General features: G+C 54.5%; 1 protein-coding gene across 1 annotated transcript; it reads right to left on the reverse strand.

The window, feature by feature from the left end:
- Positions 1-197: 197 nt before the first annotated feature.
- On the reverse strand, positions 198-27,157 carry BMP8B (bone morphogenetic protein 8b). The gene is made up of 7 exons (XM_033114196.1): positions 26,446-27,157; positions 13,494-13,683; positions 12,911-13,059; positions 10,531-10,725; positions 9,629-9,708; positions 8,936-9,046; positions 198-4,910 (listed from the first exon to the last, which is right to left on the reverse strand). The coding sequence occupies exons 1-7, from the start codon at positions 26,777-26,779 to the stop codon at positions 4,761-4,763; spliced, it is 1,209 nt and encodes a 402-aa protein (XP_032970087.1). The 5' UTR covers positions 26,780-27,157; the 3' UTR covers positions 198-4,760.
- Between the last annotated feature and the right edge of the window lie 584 nt (positions 27,158-27,741).

A 27,741-nucleotide genomic window follows, 5' to 3' on the forward strand; every position in this document is an offset into this window, starting at 1 on the left:
GAGAGGCCTGTTGCCCTTTGGCCTTGCGACTCCAGGATCGGAAAGCTTAGCAAGTTTGATTGCTGCCCCTCCCAAGGCCCTACCGGGATGTCCAGGGGTATTACCTTGCCGTGTCCACCCCAGAACCCTGTACAGAGGTAAACCAAGGCTCAGGGGACGTGACTGCAAAGGTCATACAGGACAATGTGGCAGAAGCTTGCCCCATCTCCCCACCCTCCCCTCCATCATAATGGAGTCTTGGGAGTTTTACTGGGCTCTAGGCTCAGTCTATGGCAGGGAGGCCCAAGGGCCTGGTTGGGAAACAGTCATAGTCCCCATGCTTGGTCTGGACCCTTGTGGTGCGACTTGAGGACACAGCCTGACTCTTTCAGGTAGGAGAAAGATACTAGAGCTTTGGGAGCAATAACCTAGCCACCTAGTTCAGCTACTCAGCACAACACTGACTCCTCTCCCCCTTGCTCAGGAGGGCTCTGTGGGAAGTGGACCCCTGGGGTGCTGTGGGGCCTTTGCTGCAGCCTGAAGGGCAAAGCTGCTTTCCTGGGACTGTTTGGCTCCTGTCGAAGGCGGCCTCCCTGTCCACGTTCCTGCTGTTCCAGCACCAGGACTGAGGACATGGGGCTCGGTTTTGCCGATGCATTCCCTCAGTACTTCCTTCAGGGTGGAGCCCCGTCCATGCGCTGCTCCTCTGATGTCTGCACGAAGGAAGAGACCTGGGGTTGTGGCCCCAGGATCCGTCCTGGAGTTTCTTCTAACAGCACATCTGCCTCCAGACGCTGCTGGCACAATACATTCGTCACAGTCATGGCAGCCTCCCCACAACCCTCCGAGGAAGGGATTGTGGGACCCACTTTTTAATGGTGAAAACTGAATCTTGTAGAGTTTAGGTGATAGAAAACTCAAGGCCATGTTTTTAAAAAATATTTATTAACAGGGAAATTTTCACCATATAATAAAGTGGGAAAAGCATATCTCAAGCACTTATATAGTACAGTATGATACCAATTTTGTCAAAATAGCTATAATATGTAAACATCTATATATGTATATCCTATGAAAAAAGTGAAATAAATTCACAAATACCAATAGTGTGTTTATCTGAGTTGTACGACTATGGTCATTTGAATTGTATTTCATATATGTGTGTGTGTATATATATATATATATATATATATATATATATTTTAAACTTTTCCTCCAAACTTGCATTATTTTTGTAGTAAATGAAAAACACTTTTAAAAGAAGTGGGTCAAGTGCTTGCACATAGTCTTTTCCTTATGTAGGAAAACCTGGGATGGACAACCCCTTGTTTAAATTGCTGAAAGCGGTACTTGGTGGGTGCTGAATGCCCTCAGCAGGACAGTGGGACCCCGTGTTTCTGGGAACACAGCAAAATTTCAGAGCCCTGACCACTGTGGGCAAAACTGGGCACTTGCCTCAGGCCTTTCAATCACTTGAGCATTCAAGTTCTGCCCTCAAAGGATAGCAGTGTGTAGATACTTTACAGAAAAGCACAGCTCTGAAATAAATACACCATCATCCACAGAACACATTCTGGGAGGAGTTTTAGTGGACAAGCATGGAAGGGGCTCAAAATTAGGAAATTCATTTGTAACAATACGAGCAGGTACCAGTTAAGCATTTAGAAGCCAGACATTGTCCTAAATGGTTATGTACATACCATGTTTCCCCGAAAATAAGAGTGGGTCTTCTATTGATTTTTGCTCCAAAAGTCACATTAGGCGTATTTTCAGGCGATGTCTTATTTTTTTCATGTACAACAATCTGCATTTATTCAAATACAGTCATGTCATCTTCTGGAACATCGTCATAACGTACTAAATGCGTCCATCTGGCTGACGATCTTACCTGGGCTTATTTTCGGGGAAATACGGTATCTGATCTTTATAATAGCTTGGAAGGAAAGAACCAATATCCTGCTCTGCTGTGGACGCTCCAAAAATCTGTACCCTTGCACCACTGCCTCTTTCCTATTTATTTATTAGAGATTTTTTCCTATTTATTAGATATTTATTAGAGATAAGAGAACATGTTATTTCCCTACGTTAGGTAATAAAAATGAACACTACCATTCTGACAACTTGGGCTCAAGGCCAGAATTCAAGTGCAGATACCAAGACCACTACTATGCATTTTGTCCTTAGCTTGTTTTTCCATGTGTCCTCCTCGTCAACTGTCACTGATTTCCCAGTGCTGTCAGTGGGTCTGACCACCCCTATTTATCCTTCTGGTCTGGTGTGACCAGATAAAGGGGCCATGTCCTCGGCAAAATAAAGGGAAATGGTGGCATCTGTGCTGCATGTCTGCCAGCCTGGGCCACCCACTGCAGCTGCCATGCTTGGCTCAGCAAATAGATAACTCATGAAATAAAATGCATGGGCTTTGTGTCCACACTAGTTTCACTGCTCAGGGCTTCTAGGTGATTTGATTTAGTGACTAGATCTCAGAAGTTGCGGATGGCCGGGTAGGTAAGCAGTGACAGTTTTTCAGCTGTTCTTCATGAAAAAGGAGGATTGCAATTCCATTCCTACTGTGTGTAGATTGATAGGGAAGGTGTACTCAGTATCTACAAGCCTTTGGGTAATTTGACAGACATTCCTGCTGCACCCCTCCCTACACCAGGCCATTGACTGGGCACTCAAGATACTCGGGGAAATAAAATACTCAGTTGTCAAAATGACTGGCTAATTTTAAATTTACAGTTCCCTAAAAGACACTCCTTGATGTTGGGAAGAAAGAGCTGTTAGACAAGTACTAGAATGGCAAACAGACTCCATGTGAGGTGCCAATTCGTGACGGACACCTGAAGCATGACTCATCTTGATGACCACCTGAGGTCTGTTCAGGCCTGAGGCTGTAGCTGGGCTCAGTGTTAAAAACGGTCGGCAGACACTCATTCCCTGGCTGAAGGTCTTTTGGAGGTCAGAAAGTCCCTTGCCTTCATATTAAAGATGGGAAATGAGGCCCAGAGAAGGAAGCCACCTATCAGTCGGTCTCTTAACATCTAGGCCAGACCTCAGATCCCTACACTGATGGGGAACTTACTACATCCTCCAGGACAGTCTGGACCAGCCCCCTGTGTACATGGGGGAGTCTCTTCCTCTGTAGTCGTTTTCAGAGTCCCTCCCAGGTCCAGGTGGGGGACTGCTGACCCGCAGCGTGGACCCAGCCTCCACCCCTGCTCCAGACCTGCTCTCCGGGAACCTGGGTGCAGGGTGAATTCCAGGGATGCGTGTCCTTGGGCACCTGTGTCATTCTGCCTCTGGGCTGTGCCTGTGGGTTGGGGCAGGCCCAGGACCTGCTATTAATGACACAGTATTTCAGGGTTCAGGCAGCTGGACTCTGTCTGCTCCAGCAGGTAAATTATAGGCTTAGCAAGTCAAAAATCAAATAAACACTCCAACAGCTTCTGCTGCTCCAAGGAGAACAGTGGTTTCCGGGAACTTCCCCACCCAGCTCAGCCTAATTACCACCTGTCACTCCCCTGGGACAGGGGCCTTTTCTTTGGCTCAGAGGCCCCAAGAAACAGGATGGGGCTCCTGGGCACACAGGGTGACACAGACTTGGGGACCAGCCAGTTTTGGACAACTTATGGGCACCACAGGTACTGAAAAGCCCCTGCTCTGGCCCCACACCTGGCCACAGACTGCCCAGTGTCGCAGATGTATTGCTCTGGGTGGAATGGATTGCCCCTCAGCAGGAGATGGCAAACAGTTTTCACTTCACGTGCCAACTGTTGGAAGTGGCTACCAGGAGTTTTGTGCTGATCATTTTGAAATTCTATCCAGATTTGGCAGAAAAAATATCAAGGTTGATTGTTGATGTCTGCCATGCAGAAGTGAAAGGGAAATTACACCGTCTGCGCTGAGCACTGTCATCCCAGGCCACTCAATGGATCCGCCACCCTTGGCTAGGCAAAAAGATAACTTTCCCACAGAGATGAACTCCCAATAGTTCGACATAGTGACACATAGAAGGGTTGGCCCCCACAATTTTTTGTTTCTCCAAAGGCAAAATGTCGATGCCCTGCACACAAATGTCGATGTCTTCCCCATACAGAGGGAGATCAAAGCAGGCAGATGGGAAAGATAAATGCCATTGGCCTAAGCCCTAAACCACGTTATTCATTCCGCTCTTTCTGAGTTGCCCCATATGCCTCCCTGTGGCCAGCAGTTTAGTATTTCAAACTCATGAATATAGAACAGAGAGTGTAAGTCCACACTCTTTAACAGAAGTTTCCAGAAATGCCTAGTTTTGCACCTGGGAAAGGCAGGCAACTGCAGGTGGTCCAGACCCTGTCTACACCTCCCCAAGCCCTGTAATGAAGAGGGCCTGAGGTGGCCATCTTGTGCTCCAGGTGCCTCTCAGGTCACCCATATCTGCCCACAGCCTGGACCCGCAATGAGCATGGGCAGGTCCTCAACTGGGACTTCTGTGCCAACCCCAAAGAGCCAGTCAGCACGTGCCTCTGGGGGAGAGGGCTGGGGCAGAATCCTGCTTGTTGACTCAGACCACCTGACTGGAGGCTGGAGTCTATCACAACCTCAGGCGGGGAAGGGAGGCAGAGGAACCTGGGAAAGCTCCAGCCCTGGCAAAAAGGAGGGAGGGTAGGGACATGTTATCTCTGGGCACCCTCCATGCCAATCCTGCCTGAGGTCTCGCTGGGTTTGAAGGTCTCCTGCCCCCGGAGAGGGGCCTGAGCCAGGTGGAGGCTGCAGGCTCCCGAGGGCAGGGCCTGGCCTCAGTGGCAGCCACAGGCCTTGACCACCATGTTGCGGTGTTTGCGCAGGATGACGTTGTTGCTGCTGTCATAGTACAGCACGGAGGTGGCGCTCAGCTTGGTGGGCGCACAGCACGCCTTGGGGACTGCGTCTGGCTTCATCAAGTGCACCTGCCGGGGAGGGGGCGGCAGGCAGAGGCATGAGCACGCTGGCCTCCCAGGACCCGCCGGCCCCGGCCCCCCCTCCTGCCTGCCCCTGGAGCCTCCATTCTCCAGCCAGGAAAGGCCTCACGTGCACATGTGCCCAACCCTGCCCTCCTTGACCCCTTCCCTCCCCCGAGGCTCTCAGAGCGCCACCTGGGCACCCACCTGCTCCCTGCCACGTCCACTCCCCTTAGACCCGGCTGGTCCCCAAACAAGGTGCGCCTGGTGACCGGTCCCTCTGCCTGGTGCCCCTGAAGCACTGACCCTCTGGGGTCCCCTCCACGCCTCCCTCTTCTCTGTGCTTCTGTACGTCCCTGACGCTGTCTTGTCTGCCTGCACTGTTCATGCTCTTTCTCCTCCTCCTCTCTGGGAGCTGAGAGTCGTGGAACAACCGGCTAAGCCGAGGATTCTAAGTTCACCCTGGGTGTTCAACACCATTGTTTCTCAAAGCACTTTTCACCCCTCCTAACAGCTTCTAAGGCTAAGTATTACTCTGGGAGATGAAGAAACTGAGGGCAAACAGGCCCCGTGGCCTGTGGCAGGACTTGGACCTGGGTGTAGTGGTCCCACGCCCTCCTAAACAGCTTTACCACCGAAAAAGAGCCTGACTGAGGGAGCTATTTCGGCCTCCAGACAAACATCCTGAGACTTGGCAGGATGAGCTGAGTTTACACTGGACTCCTCATCAGGCCCCACACGGATGGGCCATGAAGGCGGCCCGGAGCTGTCGGGGGCAGGAGAGGAAAGGAAACCTGCTTCCCTCTCGTGCGTCGTGGCTGCTCCGAGGGCACAGGCCCACCCGGCCCTCACGGAGGCTGCTGAGCAGGACCTGGATGAGGCTGTCAGGGGGACCTGCTCGGCAGCCTGGCTCCCGTTCCCCAATGTCCAGCCCTGTCCTGGGAGCCCCAGGTCTGAGCCAGCCTGCCAGGACTGTCAGTGGGCACTGCGCTGGCTCGGGACCCAGGGCTCATCTGTGTCCCGCTGGGGAAGCTGAGGCCTCTTTGAAGATGTCCAGCCAGAATGGGATGTGGGGACCACTGCCACTCCACATGTGCTGTCTGGGCTTGTCATTCATGGGCCCAGGGGAAAAAAACCAGGTGACACCACGCTCGTGCGCAGCCATGGGGCTCTAAGTGGCTAGAAACCAGGGAGGGCCTTTCCTGAGTTGGGACACTAGAGAGAGAAATCGGGTACCACACGGGTGCTGCCATTCTGCGACTCCACCCTAGACCAGAGCTGTATCAGATCAGCGACAGAAAGAAAAACAGCCTTGTATTCCATCTGGCACCAGACAGGTTGATTTGTGGAGTCTAATGTGCCATTCCATTGAATTTGTTTTTGAGCCACTAGGAGACGAATCAGAGGTTCTGTTACTTTAGGTACATTTCTCTCACTTGGGGGCCTCAGTTTTCTCCTCTGCCAAATGGGTATAATGCTACTTTTCTTACGTCCAACACAAATGTATCTCGGACACGTGCCTTGTGCTTGCCACGCCAGGACGGGGAGCACAGAAACGTCCCAGACATGGTCCCTGTTCCCATAGTCGGGGGGGGAGGAAGGGGACATGGGGAACACTTCAATTGACAGCTGGGACCCCTGGGAGCGGCACAAGCATCACAGCGGGCCCTGAGCACTGTGGGGCATTGAGCGCTGGTGACCAGCCCTGGCAGGGAAGGACCACAGGTGAGGCATGTAGGGCGGGCAGGAGCTGCTGGGCCCAGGGTAGAGGGGGAGCCCTCCAGGTAGAACGGCAAGTGCTAAGGCAGGGAGGCCGGAGGCCCAGGGCATGTGCTGGCACTGAGCGTGTGCAGGGAGAGGAGGGCAGTGGGATGGGTGCGGGGGACGTTGGTGAGGTCGGCAAGGCGGCTAATGAGGGGCCCCGCATCCCGGGCTGAGGGCCCCGACTGCCTCCTGGAGATGACGGGCAGGAAGGCAAGTTTCTCAGCGGAGATGAGGTCAGACCTGTGCTTTCGTGAGACCACCCAGCTACTGCGTGGAGAATGGCCTGGAGGGTAAGCCTGGAGGGATGCCTTCCTTCCTTGGCCCCCAAGGCCCCAAGGCCCCCCACAACCACTCCCCCAGTCTCTCCAGGCCTCCCTTACTTCCCAGGCCTCTCCTGTCCTGTACCTGCTGTGTCCCCAGAGAACCTCATCTGTTCTCAGGACCCGAAGACCAGCCACGGGCCACGTCTCCCAGTTCAGAGCTTCAGCCTGGCCTCCTCTGAAGTCCAGACTCAGGGATCCAGCCACCTGCCCACTTGGCCACCTGGGGTCACATCAGGCCTCAAACGTGTGGCAGAAGCAGATGACTGATTCCTCAGCCCACAGGCCGCACCCACCAGGTCGCTCAGCCCTCCCTGGAGGCCCCTGGTTCTTGCCCTTGGCCCTCCCTCCAGTCGCTCCTGACAGGGGCCCTGCCTCCACCTTCCCTGTGGCCTCAGTCACTGCTCACCACCCAGCAGCCACCCGGGTCCTCTTGTCAGGTGACCGCAGCAGCCTCCTCACTCCCCTGGCCTCCACCTTCCACCCATGGTCCAGCCTCCCATCCTGTCACCGCAGCCCGAGTGACGCTTCTAGAGAGTCAGATCATAACACTACTTTGCTGAAACCCTGCAAAGCCTTCTCACTTTACTTGGGATTCAATCCACTCACCTGCCACCTTACCAGGGACCCCTAGGCCTATGTTGGTGGCCCCGGCCCACCCCAGAGTAACCTCCCTTAGCCCTCTTTCGCTCCTCTCCAGCCCTGCCTCCTTGTGGGCCCTGAGCCCTCCTAGCTGCTCCTGTCCTGGGGCCTGCGCACTGGATCCTTCCACCTGGAACGTTCCTCCTCCTCATGCTGAGGCCACGTCCTCCCTTCTCACAAGACCCACCGTCTTGGCCTGGCCTTGGCCCCTGAGTTCACTGACAGCTTTCCTGAGAGCGCAGCCGCGGCCTTGTCTGCACCCAGCACAGCCTGAATGCTCACTCCTGCGGAGCTATCCTGGGGTCTGTGGGTTCGTGTGGAGCAGGGGTGGGGGAGGGACGGCCCTGGAGGTGCAGGTGCAGTCAGCACCCCACATCCCTCTCGGGGGAGCTGGGAGACGCACGTGCTGGAGGACACAGCCTGTCAGCCCTCGGCTTCTGCGAGGAAGGCAGCGCCGGGGACCAGCAAATCCCACTTGACGTTGAGAAAGGAGGTATTACACGGTTGCAGCCTCTTTTGTTACAATCATTTACTCTCACCCTAAGGCATCACCTTGACAACTTCTTACAAGGTAAACACAAGGCTGGGGATACTAGGAACTAGGGAGTCTAGGTAAACATTCTAGAAAGAAGTCTCAATACAGCAAACATTTAAACACTGAGCAATAAGCAGCAGCAACGATATTCCTCACAGACACATTTTCTGCATTTAAAGTTACCACAGACACCAGAGCATCAAAAACCACACCATCTGTGGAAAACCAAGAGCTGGGAGGACCAGGAGAAAGAGCCAACCGGGAGTAAACGGAAGGCGGAGCCCAAGCCCAGAACGGCACACGGGCACACGAGTGACTCTCCCTGCACACACCATGATGCGGTGGGTGAACACACACCCGTCTCTCACCGCGTGTGCACGTGTCACAGGAGGTGAAACCAGTGTGCACAGGACACGTGTGTTCAGAGCACACCGGTGCCCAGGTGGGATGCACAGCTGTTCTGTATATGTGTGCTTGTGACCACTAGTGGGCTGCCTGTATGAGTCTGGGTCCCACCACACGTACCTGCATGTCCCCACGTGCATGTGTGTTCACGTGTGTGTACCAGCACTGAGTCTGCACACAGTGTGGCCACACAGGGGCCAGACTGTACACAGGAGTGCGATGTAAGCACACGTGCACACAGCAAAGGTTCCATGCAGAGAAAGCTCCCCGGGACCCAAGCAGGTGCTCCCATCACCTCCTGGCTTTCTGAGCCCCTCTCCTCAGCACACCCTCCCCCCAGGGTCCAGGCAGGACAGCGAGGTACTGACCAGGGACTGCAGGATGGCGTGGTTGGTGGCGTTCATGCAGGAGTCCAGTGGGAAGGAGCACTCTCCCTCACAGTAATAGGCTGAGTAGCCTTGGGGGGCGATGACCCAGTCCTGGGGGTGAAGGGAGATAATGGAAGAAGGTGAGTCCCATCATGTGGCCCCTCCCGAGCCCCCCTGTCCAGCACCTGTCACAGGACGACTCAGGGCTGCCCCTTACCCTCCCTCAGCCTCAGGGCCCCATCAAACCACCCTCGGGCCCCTCGCGGGGCCGCCCCCAGAGACCTGACATCCACCTGAAGACCCTTCAGCAGACAGGACTGGAAACAAGCTTTCCCCTTCACCTGCATCAGCACTCAGCATGTCCTCCCAGCCTGCCCCCTACCCCCACGTCTCCTGTAGCTGCCGTCGTCACAGCAAAGGCACAGAGGCACTACCACCCTGGCCTCAGTTTCCCTGTTGGAGCTCTGACATTTTATGGCTCAGGATTCAGATTGTCTCCATTTTCATGGTTTTTATCAGAAAACACTTTTTCACTATAAAAGTAACATATTCTCCCTTTAGAAAACTTGGACAACACAGAAGAAATAATACATGAGAAAATGGAATGCCCCGTAATTCTGCCTCCCCCTGGAGATACTCTTACGATCTTCAGGTGGGGATGGTCATTTAAGAAAGGAGGAGAGTAGAAATTACCAGCCAGCCGAGGTCCTGGAAGCTGACATAGAGCTCGTGCCGACGGCAAACCTGCCGGCCGTGGGAGCCGTGGATGTTATCTGCAGGGGACAGATGGTGCAAGGTCTTTCCTGGGGTCCTGCTCTGTGCAGCTACCACAGGGGACTCCCAGGGCAGGGGACACCCTGATGGGCACATTTACGGAATAAATGAATGATGGGAAACTAAATCACTTGGTCTCCTAAAGCCCATCCCTGCAGCTCTGCTGGTGCCATGACCCAGCTCAAGAAACTTCGATGGCTCCAGACCCTCCCGATGGCTCCAGAGTAACCCCACGCTCAGCTCATCCTCCCCTGACTTTCAACCTGTGGGCCTCCTGATGCTCCAATAAACAGCCCTGGGGACCCTCGGCCATTAGGCTGCGGCACCTCCTCCTTTCCTCCTGAGACACCTCACCTCTCCTGCCACACCCATTCCACGGGTCACGTAGCTCACACTGAGGTCAGCCAAAGGGCCGACTCCCATGCAGGAAAGGAAGGCCCGTCGTGGGTCAGGACCATCCCTGATCCCCGGGGGCTAAGACTGGTCGGGAGACCTTCACCTAAACCACTGTGCATCCCACAGGGGACCTGGGGAAAAACCAAGGGCCACCAGGGGCGGTGCTGCCTGGAGGAAGAGGCACTTGATTCCTGGGAAGGCCTGGTGAGCCAGGGGAGGGCAGAGAAGGGACTCCTGGGTGGCAGAGAGGCCTTAGAGACAGTGTAGCTGCTCCCCAGGGGCATGGGGCAAAGGAGGGTGTCAGAAAAGGTGGCTGGAGGGTGACCATCGGCTTGAACCCTACTGAGAAGTAGACGGTTGTGTCACCACCACTGGTTCCCGGCCAAAAGCCTGTGGGCTCAGACCTGGCCAGCCCCAGACCTCACCAAAGATGCCTGGGAGCTTGTTCGGCTGCGGCAGCTCGTTGGTTTTTTTCGGCAGCCTCTTCCTCAGGGGCCTCACGGCCCGAGGGGCTCGGACAGGGCTGGGGCTCGCCCTGAAAAAAGTGACCATGAAAGGCTGTTTGGAGCGCGGTGCCCGTTGCCCCAGCAGACCGGCCAGGCCAGGATCCACGCTGTGACCTGAGACAGAGAGAGGAGAGGGGCGGTCATTCAAGGGCAGTGGCCCTGCACATGGACACAGCAGGGACCTCTGCCGGGGCCTGGGCGGGCCCAGGAGCACAGGGGCTGAAGGCCTGAGGGGGACCCACTGTGCCTCAGTTTCCTCATCTGAAGCCCGGAGTCCCCAGTCCAGCCCCTGCCCCCAGGCAGGCAGGCCTGAGGGAGACGGTGGAAGGAGGGCTGGTGAACCGCAGGGTCAGTGTTGGTGACACTCATGTACAGGTTTCAACGTCATTTCACACCGATGATCCCACTTGTCTTTACAGTAATCCTGGACCTCATCTGTCACTGAGAGCCTTCAGAGTCACTCCACGACGGCCCAGAGCCACACAGCCAGGGACTCTCAGAACCAGGGTTCCCACCTCAGCTGTGAGGATTCCTAGGCCCGAGGACTAGCCCAGCTACCCATACTTTCTTGGGGGGGTTAATGTAGGATTGATAACACCCAGCTGATTGGAGCAGCGGCCGGGGCTTGGCGAGCGCTTGTTCTGACGAGCAGCCCCCAAGAGTGGAAAAAAAATCTATTAAAAAACTCCACTGGCTGCATCCATATTATCCATGATTCCTTTATCCACTTTTCTCCATTTCTGCTGCTACCAACAAGCCCCTCACATCTCTCACCTGGACTGGCTCCTGGGGCTTCTCCAGCTTCACTTTACTTTCGTCCCCCACAGCTTAGACATCCCACTGAGGCCAGAGGGTTGTTTATTTCATATACATATAAATTTTTTACTTGACAATAGTTGAGATTTACAGAAAAATTGCGAAGACAGTAGAGTTCCTATATACCTAGACCCAGTGTCCCCTGGGAAATGTTAACATTTAAATTACTATGGTATATATTTGCCACAACTAATGAACCAATATTGGAATCTTATTTACTAAACACCGCGATTTATTCAGATTTCATTAGTTTTCTCCAAAGTCATCTTTCGCTTTCAGGATCTAATCCAGGATCCCACGTGGCATTTAGTCATTACAACTCCTCAGCTGCCTCTGGGCTGTGACAATTTCCCAGGCTTTCCTTGTTTTTGACCTTGACAGTTTTGAGAAGTACTTGTCACGTGTTCTGTAGGATGTCCTTCATTTGGGTTTGCCAGATGTTTTCCTCATTGTTAGACGGGGTGATGGGTTTCAGAGAAGAGCCACCAAGGAGAAGAGGCTTTCTCAGCCCATCATATCCAGGGTACCCCGGGGCACGTGACGTATTCGTGGGAACCTTGATCACCTGGCTGAGGTGGTGCTGGCCAGCTTTGTCCACCGTCAAGGTACCGCCCCACCCCACTCCACACTGTCCTTCTGGGAAGCCAGTCACTAAGTGAAACCCACACTGAAGGGCTGGGAGGGGTGCCACACCTCCTTGAGGGGGTGTCTCAGAGGGGTCTTCTGTAAAAACCCGAATCAGATCCTGTCATCCTCCACTGCTATTAAATGCAAGTGCTCCCTAAAAACTCCAGACCCTGGCCCTGGTTTGTCGTAACTCAGAATGCCCCCTGCCTGACTCTCAATCTCCTCTCCTTCCAACCTCTCCCTGGCCAGCTCTGCTCCGGCCATGGCAGCCCCTGATGTGGTCAAACATGCCAGTCCTGTGCACACTTTCAGGCTTTCTATCCCCACTGCCTGGGATAAAGGAGGCTCTCCCCCAAAACAGCTGGTGAATGAATGAATGCATGAATCCTTCTGGCGATGAGAAAACGGAGGTTTGGAAAGATAAGTAACCTGCCAAGGATACAGAGTCAGAAAGCTGTAGAGCTGGGATTCAAACCCAGAGCCTGAGGGTGTAACCTCTTTCCCTCGTGCCCTGCCAAGCACGGAAACTCCCAACATAGAAGGCGGCTCCCCAGAGAGAAAGAATCACCCATTTCTTGGGGAAATAAAGCATGGATTCACTCTCTTAGCAACTCCAATGTTGGTTCTGCAGAGGGACAGGAGGGAAACCACCGCTGTCAGGGCTTCCTGCTGTCCAGAACTGTGGGAGCCTCGCCCTCTTTATCCCACTGACCCCCACAGTGGGAAAGCATTTTCACCCCAGTGATAAGAAAGGGGTGGGCTCCAGGCCAATCGAGGGGGCTCCAGCTGTGCCTGCTGCCAGCAGCCTCGGAGGAGCCCCCAGGAGAAGGTTCACCGCCCGATCCCTGAGTCTTACCATCCTCCGTTTCCACATAGAGGCGGAGTCCCAGGTCCTTGTTACGGTTCAGCAACCAGTGGTCACTGGCTACTGTCACGTCCAACACCAGCCAGCCCTCGTCCCCAGCTTGGAGCGTCTGAAGATCCAAAAAGAACAAGTCAGACTCCCTGTGGACATGAAAGAACAATTAACCGAAGCCGGCACAGCTGCCTCCGTGTTTCCAGTGCCCGCCTGGGGGACCATTAGTGGGGCATCGACCTCCTGGCTCTGGGCTGGGCACCTTATGTGCCTTGTCTCACTGTGTCTACCATAGAAAGGTGCTACTGTGCACGTGGACAGATGGGGAAACTGGGGCTTGGGAGCTCAACGACCCATCCAAGGCCCCACAGCCAGGATGGCAGGGTGGGGACTTGGCCACGACTGCTGCTGGGCCTCTCCCCAGGTGCCAGGGCCTTGAGCCAAGCATCCTGCATCTGTGAGAGTGTGCGCCCAGGAAGCTCCCCTCTGTCCTCTGGGAGATGTCATCCCCGCCCCCCGCCTGAGGGCTGGGCCAGACACACTGACAGAGGCTTGACCGGGAGTTGGGGCGCAGGGCAGGCACCTGTTGGCCCGCTCCCTGACCACCTCGAACATGCTGACGTGGAAGGTCCTGTTGAGCGGGTGGGTGCTGGGCAGCTTGTAAATCCGGAACTCAGCGGCTGTGACCGCCTCCCCTGCCGGGATCTGGGTCAGGTCAAAGCGGAACTCCTTCCAGTGGGGCTCCTGGTGGCCCAGGGTGCGGTCGAGCTCCACTGTAAGACAAAGTGGGCTGGTGTTCACTCCTGGCTCTGGGCTCGGGCTGTGGGGTGGTAGGGCCCGGTGGGAGCCAGGGGCCTGGGCAGCCTGGGGAGGGCATTCCCTCCCTGGGGAATGGGCTTGACCCCAGGCTCTGCTCGTCGGGTGCTGAGGGCCCCACGAGGCCCGTAGTGAGATGCCAACCACAGCGCCCGGCACACGGTGGGTGCCAACAGGGCAGCTTCCATTTCTGGACACCAAGCCCAAAACCCAGCAGGCCCCGGCTCAGCCCCCCTGCTGACTCTGGGACCCCCAGATGAGGCAGAAGACAGGTCCTGGGGAGATGGACATCAGACCCGAGGCAAAAAAGGGCCATGGGCTGGGCAGGGACATGACAGTGTATTTCAGAGTCTGCCGATGGATGGCACATGGGAAAGAGTGACTGCTCGCAGCTGACAATGGAACTGGGCCTTGAAGGGTGACAGTGCATTTGCCACGAGGTCATAGGAGAGGGACACTGCAGAGGAAGGACCAGCATGAGCAAAGGCCTAGAGCTGAGGGACACACGGCACAGGCAGGAAAACAACAGCCAGGAACACAGCAAAGGGTGAATGACGGCAGGTTCTTTTTGGAGCAAGGTGAAGGAGGAAGGAGGGCCAGAGGGAGAGATAGAAAGGAACAAGAAGCAAGGCAGGAGTGACAGCTCCTGAAGAGGCCCAGTCAAGCTGGGGTAGTAAAGGGGCCGATAACATGGTGAAATCTGAGTAGGCTTCCAGGAGGAGGTGACATCTGAACTGGCCTTGTTGGATGGGACAGTCTTGGAGGATGGAGAGGTGGTGGGGAGGGCGTTCTAGGCAGAGAGGATCACCTATACACAGGCTAAGGGTGCCAGAGCTATGCACATGTCAGCGGTGTGGGGTATGCGTATGAGCATAGCTGTCACCTGACTGCTGAGGACTGGAGCTCCGGCCTAGGACCATAGGCTATGCCTCTGGTCAGTGGAGAGCCAGGGTTCCGGGCAGCAAGGGAGTGGGTGGTTGGGGTGGAAGCTGTGGGGAGAGGGGAGAGCAAAGCACAGGTGGGAGGGGACCTGAGGCAGCAGGGGTGGGGATGCTGGTCCAACACTCTGGGCAAGAGGCCATGGACGTGGAATAAATCCCACATTTCCCCAGCTGCCCGGAAATGCCCAGGACAGTATATTTAGAGCCGCCTCACTTTAGCCTCCTGTCACTTTCAAACACTAAAAATCTGTGTTTCCGGAGAGCAGGGGTGGGAGCCGTCCAGCGCCTTCCCCAAAACCCAACACTGAGATTTTAATTACATGTCTGGGAGTCTTTTTAAAACTTCTCTCTCAGGCTACTGGGCTCAGTGACCACAAGTCACCAGGCTGGTGGCAGAGGCGGATGTGGGAGCACTTCCTGTCCTCGCGGTGGGGACCTGGTCCAGTGATGCACAAGCAAACAGCTGTGCTGGGTGGGGCCAGTGGACACACACGTTTGGGCAGGAGGAGACGGGCATTTCACCCCCGGACCAGGGAGGAGAAGAAACAGAACATCCATCGCCAGTCAGGGTGCTGGACAGGCAGCAAATGCCCACCCGAGCCAGGCTGTTTCCGAGGCAGCGTGGCACAGGTGGCGTCGGGGTCCTGCACAGGCAGAGCGTGGAGGGCAGGGTTCTGCACCTTCTCCGAGCGATGGTCCCCATGAACATCTACACAGGACTCCCCTCCTCCACACACACACACACTGGTGACAATTCCCGTGGATTCAGGGACCACACAGACCACCTCCATTGCGCGGCTGTGTGACAATCCCCCATCTGCAGGATGAAATGGGCGCAGGCTGCTGTGACACAGAATGAGGACGGGTCACTCCATCACATCCTTTGCCTGCCCCTTCTCAAAGCGTCAGGAAGTGCATCTGTCCCCAGGCACTGGGGGGCTGACGGGCGGGTCCTGGGGGCTCACTGGGAACTCTGTCCGCAGGCCTGAGGCTCATTTCATGTTGGATCCAGGGACTGAGGGAACAAACCACAAACCTGGCAGCTCTGTGTGGGCACCAAGCCAGGCGGCCTCCCGCCCTTGCTGGGTCAAGAGCACCTTGTTCACCTGAACACACCGCAGTTTCAAACTTCCGTTCTGGGGGTTTGAAATCAATAAACCAGCCAGCAGTTCCAGCACAGGAAACGGCCCACCCTGGCCCTTCCAGGCAAGCACCAGAGGGTGGGAAACTTTTAGGAAAATAATTTTAATCAAAAATTGGTGAAATTTCCTAAAGTGTGGAACTGGGTAAAGAGCTCAACCCGTTTATCAGACGGTCGGTGGGGAAGATAGGAAGAGGACACCTGTGGATTTGCATCTTTCAGTGGCTGTTGCTTTGAGTCAGGAGAGATATTTCCCAAAGGTGGTGTTCTGGGAAAACATTGTCTAACCCCTCTATCTCCTTCTTGTTAACTGTGCAACCAAGTCTGCTTCAGCCAGGCAGCTTTAGGCAGCATGGACCACTCTGGCCAATGCTCATTGCAGGACCTAACGCTGCACCAACCAGGCATGTACTTCCCCTCTTGGCCTCGTCTCCTCGTCTATGAACTGGGAATAAGGATACTGCCCACGGGGCTGTGGAGGGCTCTGTAAATAGTCAGCCAATGGACAGGGCGGGGTGGCCATTGAATAGGAGTTTAGGATGAGCCAAACTTTATGCCAAGATACCGTAAGGAGGCCATGTAAAAATTCCAAGGCCATGGAGTGGAGGGAAGGAGAGACTATGAATAATGTTTTTGTAAATCAATGTACTCATTTGCACATATATTTTTTCATCAATTTATCAAGCTCAATTTATAAACAAATTTATCAAGTTCTTACTGTATGTAAGACGTTCTAGACACTGGGAACCCAGGAGCAAACAAGAAAGATAAGTCTTGCACTCATGGAGTTTATAGTCTAATGGGGGAGACGGAATATAAACAACAATTAAAAGTAAAATAAGGGGCGGACAGGTAACTCAGTTGGTTAGAGCGCGAGCTCTGGGCAACAGGGCTGCCTGTTCGATTCCCACATGGGCCAGTGAGCTGCGCCCTCCACAGCTAGAATGAAGTCAATGAGCTGCTGCTGAGCTCGCGGATGGCTCAGTTGATTGGAGCGCGTCCTTTCAACCACAAGGTTGCCAGTTCGATTCCTCGAGTCCTGCAAGGAATAGTGGGCTCTGCCCCACCGCAACTAAGATTGAACACAGCACCTTGAGCTGAGCTGCCGCTGAGCTCTTGGATGGCCCAGTTGGTTGGAGCGTGGGCTCTCAACCACAAGTTTGCCGGTTCGACTCCCACAAGGGATGGTGGGCTGCGCCCCCTGCAACTAGCAACGGCAACTGGACCTGGAGCTGAGCCGCGCCCTCTACAACTAAGACTGAAAGGACAACAACTTGAAGCTGGAAGGCACCCTCCACAACTAAAATTGAAAGGACAACAACCTGACTTGGATAGAGCTGATGAGTCCTGGGAAAAACTGTTCCCCAATTTAAAAAGTCCTGGAAATACACAATGTTCCCCAATAAAATCCTGTTCCACTTCCCCAATTAAAAAAAAAGTAAAATAAGGCATGTCATATGTATTGTATGTGAAATATAGAGGTTTATGGACTCCAAAGTCATGGGAAAAGGTAGAGGGTGCTTTTCACAGGGTGGTCAGTATGGCATTTCTTTGAAATCGGTAAGCACACACATGAACATTCTCACACACGGCTGGGAGGAAGCTGTGGAGAGGAAGCTAACAACACCCTCTTGCAACACCCGAACAAATACATATAAAGTTCCCCTTTGACATGATAATGCCAAGGACACAATGGCTAAAATATGAGCAGCCAAAGTTATGCCTGGCTCAATAGGATACTCTAAATGTTTATTTTCCACAAATTTATAAAAGCTGCCAAAAATGTTCCAACACTGAACCAGCTTCTGTCTGGAGAAGCAACAGATGAATTTAGTTTCTGAATCGCCTTAATGTGGCTTCTGAAACAACAAACAATCATGAATCACCATGGGATAATGGGACTGTGGGCCTTCTCCGGCCCCTGATTAAACCACCTCCGGGTCCCATGTTTACGGGAAGGGTCCGCTATGGGCAGGAGGCAGCCTACACTTCCGCCTTTCCACTTCTGAGGCCTTGCACCCACCACCTACAGGCTACACCTCCAGATGCCACACCTGGGTCCACAAGCGACACCAGCAAAGGCTTCAACTATTTTTGTGCCTTGGACAAAATTTAGAGTCATCCAGACAACTCAAATCTGTCTTGTTTCTGACCAAAAAGCAAGACTTCAAAAGACCCTGTTCCTCAAGCTCACAGCAGCCGTTCAGGGAACAGAATCTTCTGTGTCCATCCATCCTTCCTGCCCTCAAACCCTCCCCAGCCCCGCAGGGTCCCCAGGAGGGGCGCAGCTTGGCTTTGCATCCCAGGCCCCCTGAGCTGGCCCGTCTCTTCCACACGGCCTCCTGGGCCTCCTGGCTGCCTACAGCCTCCCCCAGGCCCTCCTCCAGCCGCTCTCTCCTGGCTGGCCCCCATCCCACCATGTCTAAAGGCTGCTTTCCTCGCAGTCCTGCTGTAAAAGCCCTTTGTCCTCGCTCTGACCCCACATAGATCAGCCTGCACGTTCGCCCTTTCCCCCACCTCAGGAGCCCTGGGCCCTGGTTCATCTGCCCTGCTGGACGGTGAGCAATTTGAGGGCAGGGACCAAACAATGTGGGGTGGAAACTAGAGGCTCTCAGTGGCCCACTTATTAAGTCCCCTGTGTTCCAAGGGCTCAGAGGGGAGGCCCCGGCCCCTTCTCCCCAAGGGATCCTGGTCCCCAGGACAGTGGCTCAGTGTCCAGCATCCACAGGTCCTTGGGCTAGGGTATCGCTACTGGTCTGGTAGTGGCTTCCACATCCCAGCGTGTCTCCATCAGGAGCCACCCATGTTTTCACTTTGCTGTGGGACTTGCCTGGCCCCCGAGGTGGAGAGCAGGCACCCGCAGGGCCCTGGAGGCGGACGGGCTGGGCCTGTTTGGCTGGTCCTGCTGGTAACAGAGGTTGAGGGGCCCACTTTAGGCTTAAAACAAGACCTGCGTACCCATGGCCTGTGCTGCCCCACAGGGGAGCCATGGAATTGATCACCTATCGATCTGCATCCTGAGGGGCTTCCTCCCACCCAGAAATCTCAGCGCTCCGAGAGGCGGCCCAAGGCTTCATTTCTGAGGTATTTTTAGCGAGTTCCCATTACTGACTTTTTTCAGAGCTGTTTCCATAAATGGCTCTGCACTCATAATTACTGGTCGGGGCCTCAGACGGCTTTAGACCCCAAATTAAAAGGGAACACCCGCACAGGCCACCACATCAAGCCTGCCAAGGCCAAAAATAGATCCAAGGAGATGTGAGCAAGAAGGATGCGATTCCTCCAGTTCAAACCGGGGGAAGAAGTGAACTGTGGGCGTTTTCCAGAAAGATGTGGTCTCAGTGACACATCCCTCTCCCAGGGGGAATGGGATCCCGTGAGGAGGCAGGCTGGGTGTACCTCCTGCCCCGTGCCTCACCCCTGGAGGAGCCTCCATCAGGAGGCTAGGAGTGGGCACATTCTTTGGTCAGAGCTGGAAAGGCCTTCTGGGCAACCCTGCATTGAGGGGGAAACTGGGGCCCAGAAGGGGCAGAGACTTGCCAGGGGTCACGTGTCAGGTTAGGAGCCCTTCATGTGGACTTGCAGACTCGGAGCCGGTACAAAATGAGTGGCCCTAAGAGTTCCTCTCAGTGGCAATACTGGGATGAGGGGGTCACCTGTCTTCAGGTTCTTCTGTCAGCCTGGGCCCCGAGAATGCCTGCTGAAGCCCCCTTCCTCCAGGCAGGGCCCTGAGGGGACTTGGGGTTCCAGGGACATGCTGCACCCATTGTCAGCTTCTGAAAAAACAGGAAGGGCTGGCCCTGCTTTGCCCCACTGACTGGGCCAGGCTCCTTCGCGTGGTCCCCTGCCTCCCACTGAATTCCTTTCCTTCATGCAGAGTCTGGGGTGCACAGCGGGTGGGGGGATCACAAAGAGTCAGCTTTGGTCCCTGTTGTCAGGTTGCCCGTAAGTTTCCTGCGGAGGAAGAAAAAGAGGGGATGCCCCTGAATCTGCAGGCAGAAAGCGACTAGAATCCCAAGAGAAACACACACAATGGGGCACAGGGGGGCTCTAAGCATGGAGGGAGCCTTTGGGGAGGGGGTCAGAGATACTTTTCTAGGAAGCCTAGTGAGAGTGGTGGAAGAATTCTGACAAGCAGAAATGGAGCAGAGTGTTCTAGACAAAGGCATAGAGGTGGGAAATACTGTGCCAGCTCCCATTTGACCTGTGTGAGACACCACACTGGGCACGTTAGATGCCATTTCTAGTAATGCTTACCCAGGCAGCCTGACCCTGGAACTGTGCTCTTTACTCCTTGGCTCCAGGAGGTCCGTAGGTAAATGATGAGGTGGGGGTGTAGATAAATACAGCAGGCTCTTCCCTCATCATACTGACTGCCATTTTGAGCAGGCCAGGCATTTGCTAAGTTGTTAAATGCCTTACCTACGGTTTTTAACCATTATACTATGACACAGGTATTATCCCAATTGTAAAGGTGAAGAAACTGAGATGCAGAGATTTTAAGTAACCTGTTCAATAATATCTCAGAGCTCTTGAGTGGCAGACCCCAGATTAAAACCCAGTGTGTCCTACTGCAGAGTAGTCAACCATTATGCCCCCCACTCCCAGGCCGACCTCCCCTCATTGCTGTGTCCAGTTTTCACATCTGCTCCTATGGATCTGGGCACCCAGGAACAGGGCCAGTCACTTCTACTTTATGAGACTCAACTTCCTCCTCTGTCAGCTGGGGGCAATAGTACTCATTTACCCAGCAGGGTGAGAAAACACTGAGGAAATGGGGTGGAGAAAGAGGAGTCAGTCATCAGGGATCCAGAGGGCAAACCATCCTGGGGGCCAGACAGGATTTTGGAGAAAAGGCATCCACCTTCAACTCTTGGGAAGAGAGAGCTTTGGAAACCAACAAAATGAAAAGGCAACTTACGGTATGGGAGAAAATATTGGCTAACCACGTATCTGATACGGGTTTAATATCCAAAGTATATAAAGAACTCATACAGCTCAATAGCAAAAAACAAACAAAAAATCTGATTTAAAAATGGGCAGAGGAACTGAGTAGACATTTTTCCAAAGAAGACATACAAATAGCCAAAAAGTACATGAAAAAGTGCTCAACATCAGAGAAATCATCAGGGAAATGGAAGTCCAAACCAAAATGAGGTATCACCTCACACCTGTTAGAATGGCCATCATCAAAAAGACAAGTTAACAAGTGTTGGCAAGGATGTGGCAAAAGGGAACCCTTGTGTACTATTGGTGGGAATGTAAATTGGTGCAGCCATTATTGAAATTATTATTATGAGGCTCCTCAGAAAATTAAAAATAGAACTTCCATGTGATCCGGCAATCCTACTTTCTGGTATTATCCAAAGGAAATGAAAACAGGATATCAAAGACATCTGCACTCCCATGCTCATTGCCGCATTATTCACAATAACCGAGATATGGAAACACCTAAGTGTCCATCGATGGGTAAATGGATAAAGAAGATGTGGCATATTAGCCATGAGAAAGAAGTAAATCCTGCCACATGTGACAACGTGGACAGAGCTTGAGGGCATTACGCCAAGTGAAATAAGCCAAACAAAGATATATGCTGCATGGTATCACTTATATGTGGAATCACACACACACACAAAGTCAAACTCATAGAAACAGAACGTAGAAAGTGCTTGCCAATGGCTGGGGAGGGAGGCGGGGAGGAAATAGGGGGAGGCTGATAAAAGAGTTCGAACTTTCAACTACAAGATGAACAAGGTCTGAAGATCTCGGGTAAAACATGATGACTGTAAGTGGTAACACCGTGTTGTATAATTGAAATTTACTGAGAGAGTAGAACTTAAATGTTCTCACCAAGTAAAAAAAAAGATAAATGTGTGAGGTGACGGATGTGTTAATTAACTCAGTGGCAGAATCCCTTCACCGTGTATACATACATATATCAAATCATCACGAAGTACACTTTAAATATCTTATAAGTCAATTATTCCTCAATAAAGCTGAAATAATTAGCTTTTTAAAAAAGAGAAATACCTTTGGGCATGTGGTCCCTGTAATAGTAAGATAAGTTTAAGACGGATAAAGAATTTGCTGTTAAAGGAAAGACAAAGTCGCAAAACAGTGGGCACTTTATGTCCCACTTTGAAAAAAAAAAAAAAAAGTTAGTATCTATATTGATAAAATATCAAGGCTGATGGGCGGGGGGGCTATACCAAAGGATTAAAATGCTGGTTTTCTCTGAAGTAGACGCAGGACCACCAGGGGTGTCCATATGTTTCTAAACATATGCTCTGAATTTTCTATAATGAAATTCTATAATGAATCTATATATGAATTTTCTACAATAAACATGCCTTAGTTCTATAATTCCCAAAACAAATACATTTTCAAATGAGATTCTCAGTCTACAACATACATTCAATACAGTCCAATTCAGCAGCACTTACTGGACCTAATGATCAACCAGGCCTCTCTATCTGGGTGGAGAGGCAGCTTCTATGGAGAAGAGCAGACTATGTGCTGACAGGGAGACCACCTGCTGTGTGGCCTTGGGAAAATCACCTAACTTCTCTGAGCCTCACTTGCCTTTTTAAAACAAAGATGTGGTAGTAACTGTGCGATGCAAATGAAGGAACAGATGTGGAAGTTCTGTGGTCATCAGGTATAGTGATCACTGGGTGTCATCTCACACGATCCCTAAATGGCCCACAGGTAGGGACCGTGAGAATCTCTATTTTACAGAAGAGAAAACTGAGGCTCCAAGAGGTGGACTGGAAAGTTATGATCACACTGAGAGTAGGTGGTGGGGCCAAGATGCAAATCCTGTCTGTCTGAGTCCAGGTCAGAACCCCCGACACCGATCCTATCAGTCTCCCAGTGTCTTATCCCGTCTGCGTTTCCAGACAGGGGGTATCACCGTCTAGACCACGTGACAATCGTCTTTATGGCTTCTGTATTTGTTCTTTGTCTCTCCCACTAGAAGGTCAGCTCCATGAGAGCAAGGACTTTGTTTTGTTCACTGTCATAACTCAGTGACTAGAACTATGCCTGGCACAGAGCAGGTACCACGTGACTATTGTTGAATGAATTAATGAAAAAATGAAAGTCCCTAGTAAAGAATCAAAGAAAGTGACGGAGGCCAGATCTCTTACTCCCACTGATCCAGCCTCTCTCAAATCCAACAGCCTCAGTTCGGCAACACCCCTGTCCTTGCCTGCCTGAGAACCCAGGAATGAATTAGTCTGGTGCAGGGAAGGGTCAGGACAAAAGTGAAAATGGTTCCATGCATTTCTGGCTGGACTTCTGCCGGCAGTGCTGTTTGTGCCTCAGTTTCTCAATCTGGAAGATGGGTACCTGCCACCCCACTGACACGTGGAGGAGGATTCAGGAGGAACAAGCAGAGGTGATCCTCCTTGCCTCTTTCCTCCCTCCAGAGGGGATGAGTGAGCGCGAAGTGCCTGAGGTACAACCAGTCACACCTGCGCTCAGGCCGAGGGGACAGGGTGCTGTCAGAAGGTGCCTCCAACAGAACCACAGGGTCAGGGCTGCGTGGCCCCTCATTTTTCTGACACCATCACTGTACTGGACAAGAAACCAGAGGCCCAGAGAAGGGAAGGGACCATGATTCGGGACATGGAGGAATCAATGGCAGGCCGGACAAGACAAGAACCTGCGAATTGCCTCCCAGCTCAGGGCTCTCTCCTCACTGAGCACATGCGACACCAGGGTCAGGCTCTGTCTGCTCCACACAAGTACTGGCCCCCATTACTGCATCCTGGCCAACAGCAGACAAGGCTCTACAAGGCTGAGATTGACAGACAGGCCAGGCAGGACCACGGGCTCTGACCACAGAGGCATGACCCAAGGGCCGGAGGCCTGGGAGTGGCCCGTGGCCTCTGTGTCCTACAGGCTGCCATTGATGGTGAAGGACCTAGCAGGCAGCAGGCCTGGCTGCTCAGGAGCCAGATGAGGCCGATAGGAGAGGTAGAGCAGGAAGCAACAGGAGTGGGAGCCTGGGCGTGGGCGCTGTTAGCACCGACTCTCTGCTGTTAGACTCCAGAGGGATTAGGGGCCCCGGCTTCATGTGCCTGAGGCCTGGGCCTCCAAAGGAGAAAAGAATCCTGCTAGGTGCCTAAGCCCCCACATAAGCCTAGGTAATTAGCAGGTCCAACCACTCTCACTGAGAGTTCTACTAGTGCAATTAGTAGGACAGAATAAAGAAGGCCCTGCTGGCAGCTGGCTGGGCCCGCCCACAACTGGGCTCCACTGAACAAGGACCTGCCTGTTGATCCCACAGCGTCAGAGGCCTTAGATCCTAATGAAACACGCAGAGATGGCGGGGGAAGAAGCTGGGGTTTGGAATCCACAGCCTGGATGATGCCATGGATGTGCTGTGTCGCCCTGGCCTGGCCATTTAACCTCTCTGAGCCCATGAAATGAGGCTGGTAAAACAGCTTCACATGGCGCTGCGTGGATGGAATGAGGACTTACAAGGCTATGGAATTGCAAATGCTCTTCTTCTAAAACTGGTGGAAACACCTTTGGTTCGCTTTTAAAATCTGTTTCTGGGTTTCACATGTGTATAAGGCACATGGGGATATTCCCATCACATCCAACGCAAGGATGGGCAGCAGCTGGGAGGTGCTGGAGTCAGGGGCAGTGACCAGGGCCATGTTCACCCTAAAAGAGGATCACTTTCTGCTCCTCCCATGTATCAACCAATCACACAACTCTGAGGATTCACTAATGACTGGGAGTCCCATTTTACAAGGAGGGACCTAAGGCTCAGAGAGGGCGAGGGACATGCCTAAGATCACACAGCAGTCAGGAGGGGAACCAGGTCTTCCTGAGCTCAGGGTGCTGCTCAATTCACAGCAGCAGCTCCCACTAGAGCTGTGCAAGCCTTGACCCAGGGGATGTGGGAGGAAGCAGGACACGGCCTGGGTGGTGACTCACTTTAATAGATGGCTCCTGGGGGACATTCTCAGGGTTACTGCCTCCACAGCTCTTCTTGGTCCTGTGCCCTGGGTCAGCTTGTTCCGAGGACAGAGCTCCAGCCTCAATTCCCATACTCTCTGTCCCAAGTCCCCACCCCTGCCCTCTAACCAGAAAGCTGGCATCCAGAACCCACAGGCTGGAGTCCCGTGCCTGGCACTGGGCTCCCAGCAGAGGTTAACAGCTGCCTCCGGCAGCTCGCTCCCCCACCCCAGTCCACCACCAGTTCTGGGTTGGAAGGGACAGAGGACTCCTTAGCTGTCCCCTCTTTCTGACCTTTGTGGGAAACAAATAGCTGAGGACCCCACAATACCTGCTGCTGCTCTGTGTCCCCCGGAGCCCTCTGCCTAAACCCCTCTTAAAGCTCCCTCCACCCTGAAAGCCTGCCCTCCTGACAGCAGGAATGTCCTTGAGGACTGGATGTAGAGCCAAACAACCTGGGCCTGTCCTGGCTCACCCACGTAGAGGCCGTGCTATCCTGGGCGTGACAATGTCTCTGCCGTCACGATCCTCATCAGGGAGATGGGGATGAATAGGCTGTTAACAGGGTTGTTGGGAGGATGAAGACTGATGCCATAGGTGAAGGGAGGCTGGTGGCCTTGGCAAGAGTCCTCGCTCGGCTCTTGGCCCCATCGCTCTCCCCACCTTGGGCTGATCTGTCGTTCTTGGGTCCCCAGGTCCAGTCTGGTGTCTGCCTGAGCCCAGACTCTTGACCCTCACTGGTCACAGAGAGGAGGCAGAGCAGATGGGGGACAAATATTCATGACTGTAGATTAAAGAGTCTAGTATAATGGAAAAAGATACCTTTGAGAACTTTAAGGGTAAATGGCTCCACGAAATGCAATGAAATCTCTGCAGAGGAAAAGCTGGGCTTTGCCTGGGAAAACAACGAGGAGCCAAGCTGCCCAACAGGTCATTCCACAGGCCTGGACACTCACTGCATGTCAAGCCATGTCCCAGGTGCTGGGTGTGGGTGACATGACCACAGCCTGCCCCACTGAGCCGAGTCTACTCCTTCCCACCTGCTCCCCTGACAGCCACGCCCCCACCTCCAGCCTCCTGGGCTTTGGCCCCGGGAAGAGGCTGCGGCGCACTCGGGACATCTGGGTTCTCCTCACAGCTCTGGTCACTTTGGCGATGTGACCAGGGTTTTCCACAGTGAACTTTGTCCCTCTCTTCAGTACAGCCCTTATCACAGTGACAGCATCACAGCCTCTGTTTACTCATCCGTCTTCTCAGGACCAGACTGTCTTCCTGGCACTGCCCGGGTCCACCCGACATTACATGATTCCTATTCTTGGGTGTGTTTGCGAGCGGGTGACTGTACACGCCCCTGGGACTCACATTCCCGCGTCTGCCCCGCCAGACCCACAGCTCGCCGACCCGCACGCCCCTTAGACCTGGCTGCCCTGACCTCGGCAGTTCCCACTCCTCTGCGGGGTCCGTCCACCAGGCGGTGACTCCCGGTTCACCGCAGGGGCACCCGCTGCCCAAGGTTGTGCACTCGACCTGCAGCCCGTGTTCCTTCCCGAGGGGCCACCGTGGGGGCGCCAGGACACTCCGCTCGCCGTCCCTACACGCGCGTTCTCGCCTAGGTGGCACGGTTACCGCAGTCAGAAACGCCCATCCCTAGAGTTCACACTCACCCATGTTGACGAAGCTCATGACCAGGTCGGTGCGGCCCAGGCGCCGCTCGCGGGGGCCGCCGTCCTCGTCGTCGTCGCCGGCCATGGCGTGGTAGAGGTCCAGCATGAAGAGCGGCGCGGACGCGGGCAGCCGGGCGGCGGCGGGCGGCGCGCGGGGCCGTGGCCGCCCCGGCAGCCCGAGCACCGCCAGGATCTCGCGCTGCAGGTCGCGGCGCTCGCGCGGGCCCAGACGGCGCTGCGGACAGCCGGGAGCGGGGCGCACGCCGGGGCCGCCGCCGCTCAGCGCGCACAGCGCCAGGCCCAGGAGCCAGAGCGGCCCGGGGCGCGCGGCCATGGCGGGGCGACTGGGGGCTCTCACCCCGCACGCATCCGCTGCGCCGTCGGCACTGGGCCGGGACCCTGACGGCAAGCGGCGGGCCGGGCTCGGGGACGGTGGGACAGCGCGGGAGTCGCCCGCGGTCGCAGGGCCGACCCGAGAGCACCCTACACGCGGCACCTGTCGCGGCTCCCGGTCGGTGGCCGCGGCAGCCAACGCCTCGGGGCAGGGGCTACTCCAGGGACTGTGGACCGTCGGCTAATCGTATGCCGCCGCCGGCCCCTCCAATCTGGCTGCTACCGAGGCCCGCTCAGTCCGGAGTCGGGCAAACTCCGGTCGGAGCTCAGGGAGGCGCAGACCTGCGAGAGCCGCTTGTCGGACCGGCAGTCTCTGCCCAGCTCTAGCGTCACGGCCGTTCTAGATCCAGCGCCGGGCCTTTGGTTCCCGCCCCTTCCGGGTTGGGCCAATGGAGATTCGGGGGGCGGGGCCAAACCCGGGGGACCCACCTCCCCGGGACAGCTGAGTTGCGATTGATGTCGCGGGTGGTAGCGCCCCGGAGATTCCACCTGCTGGAGGGTGGTGGGCGGATCCGGCTAGCGGTTCGCAGCCCAGCAGTCTGGGTGGCCAGGGTCATTCTGGGCTTCTCACCCGACCGCTGGCCGCGCCGTCGGGGGGGAAGCAGGAACCTTTGCTCCCGTAGGGCGTGTCCTTAAGTGCCTGCGCCGGAGTGGGGATCCCGAGTCCCGCCAGCGAGTGACCCGGCGGCCACGCCTTGGTACGTTGAGTGTCGCCCCAGAACCCGAAACAAGGCCTCAGTCCTGTCTGCAAGGGTTCCGTGGGTGCCAGCCCGAGAGTGGGGCGCCTTCCTCTGCCAGCAGCAGCCAGGCCCAGTTCTCCGCCACCGCAGCTGCTAGCTGGCCTCCTGGCTCCTTCCCCGCTGTCCCCTTGTGTACACTGCTGGGGGCTTCTCCTTCCCCAAC

Source organism: Rhinolophus ferrumequinum, chromosome 9 (genome assembly GCF_004115265.2).
Source record: "Rhinolophus ferrumequinum isolate MPI-CBG mRhiFer1 chromosome 9, mRhiFer1_v1.p, whole genome shotgun sequence".
In the NCBI taxonomy this organism is placed as follows: Eukaryota; Metazoa; Chordata; class Mammalia; order Chiroptera; family Rhinolophidae; genus Rhinolophus; species Rhinolophus ferrumequinum.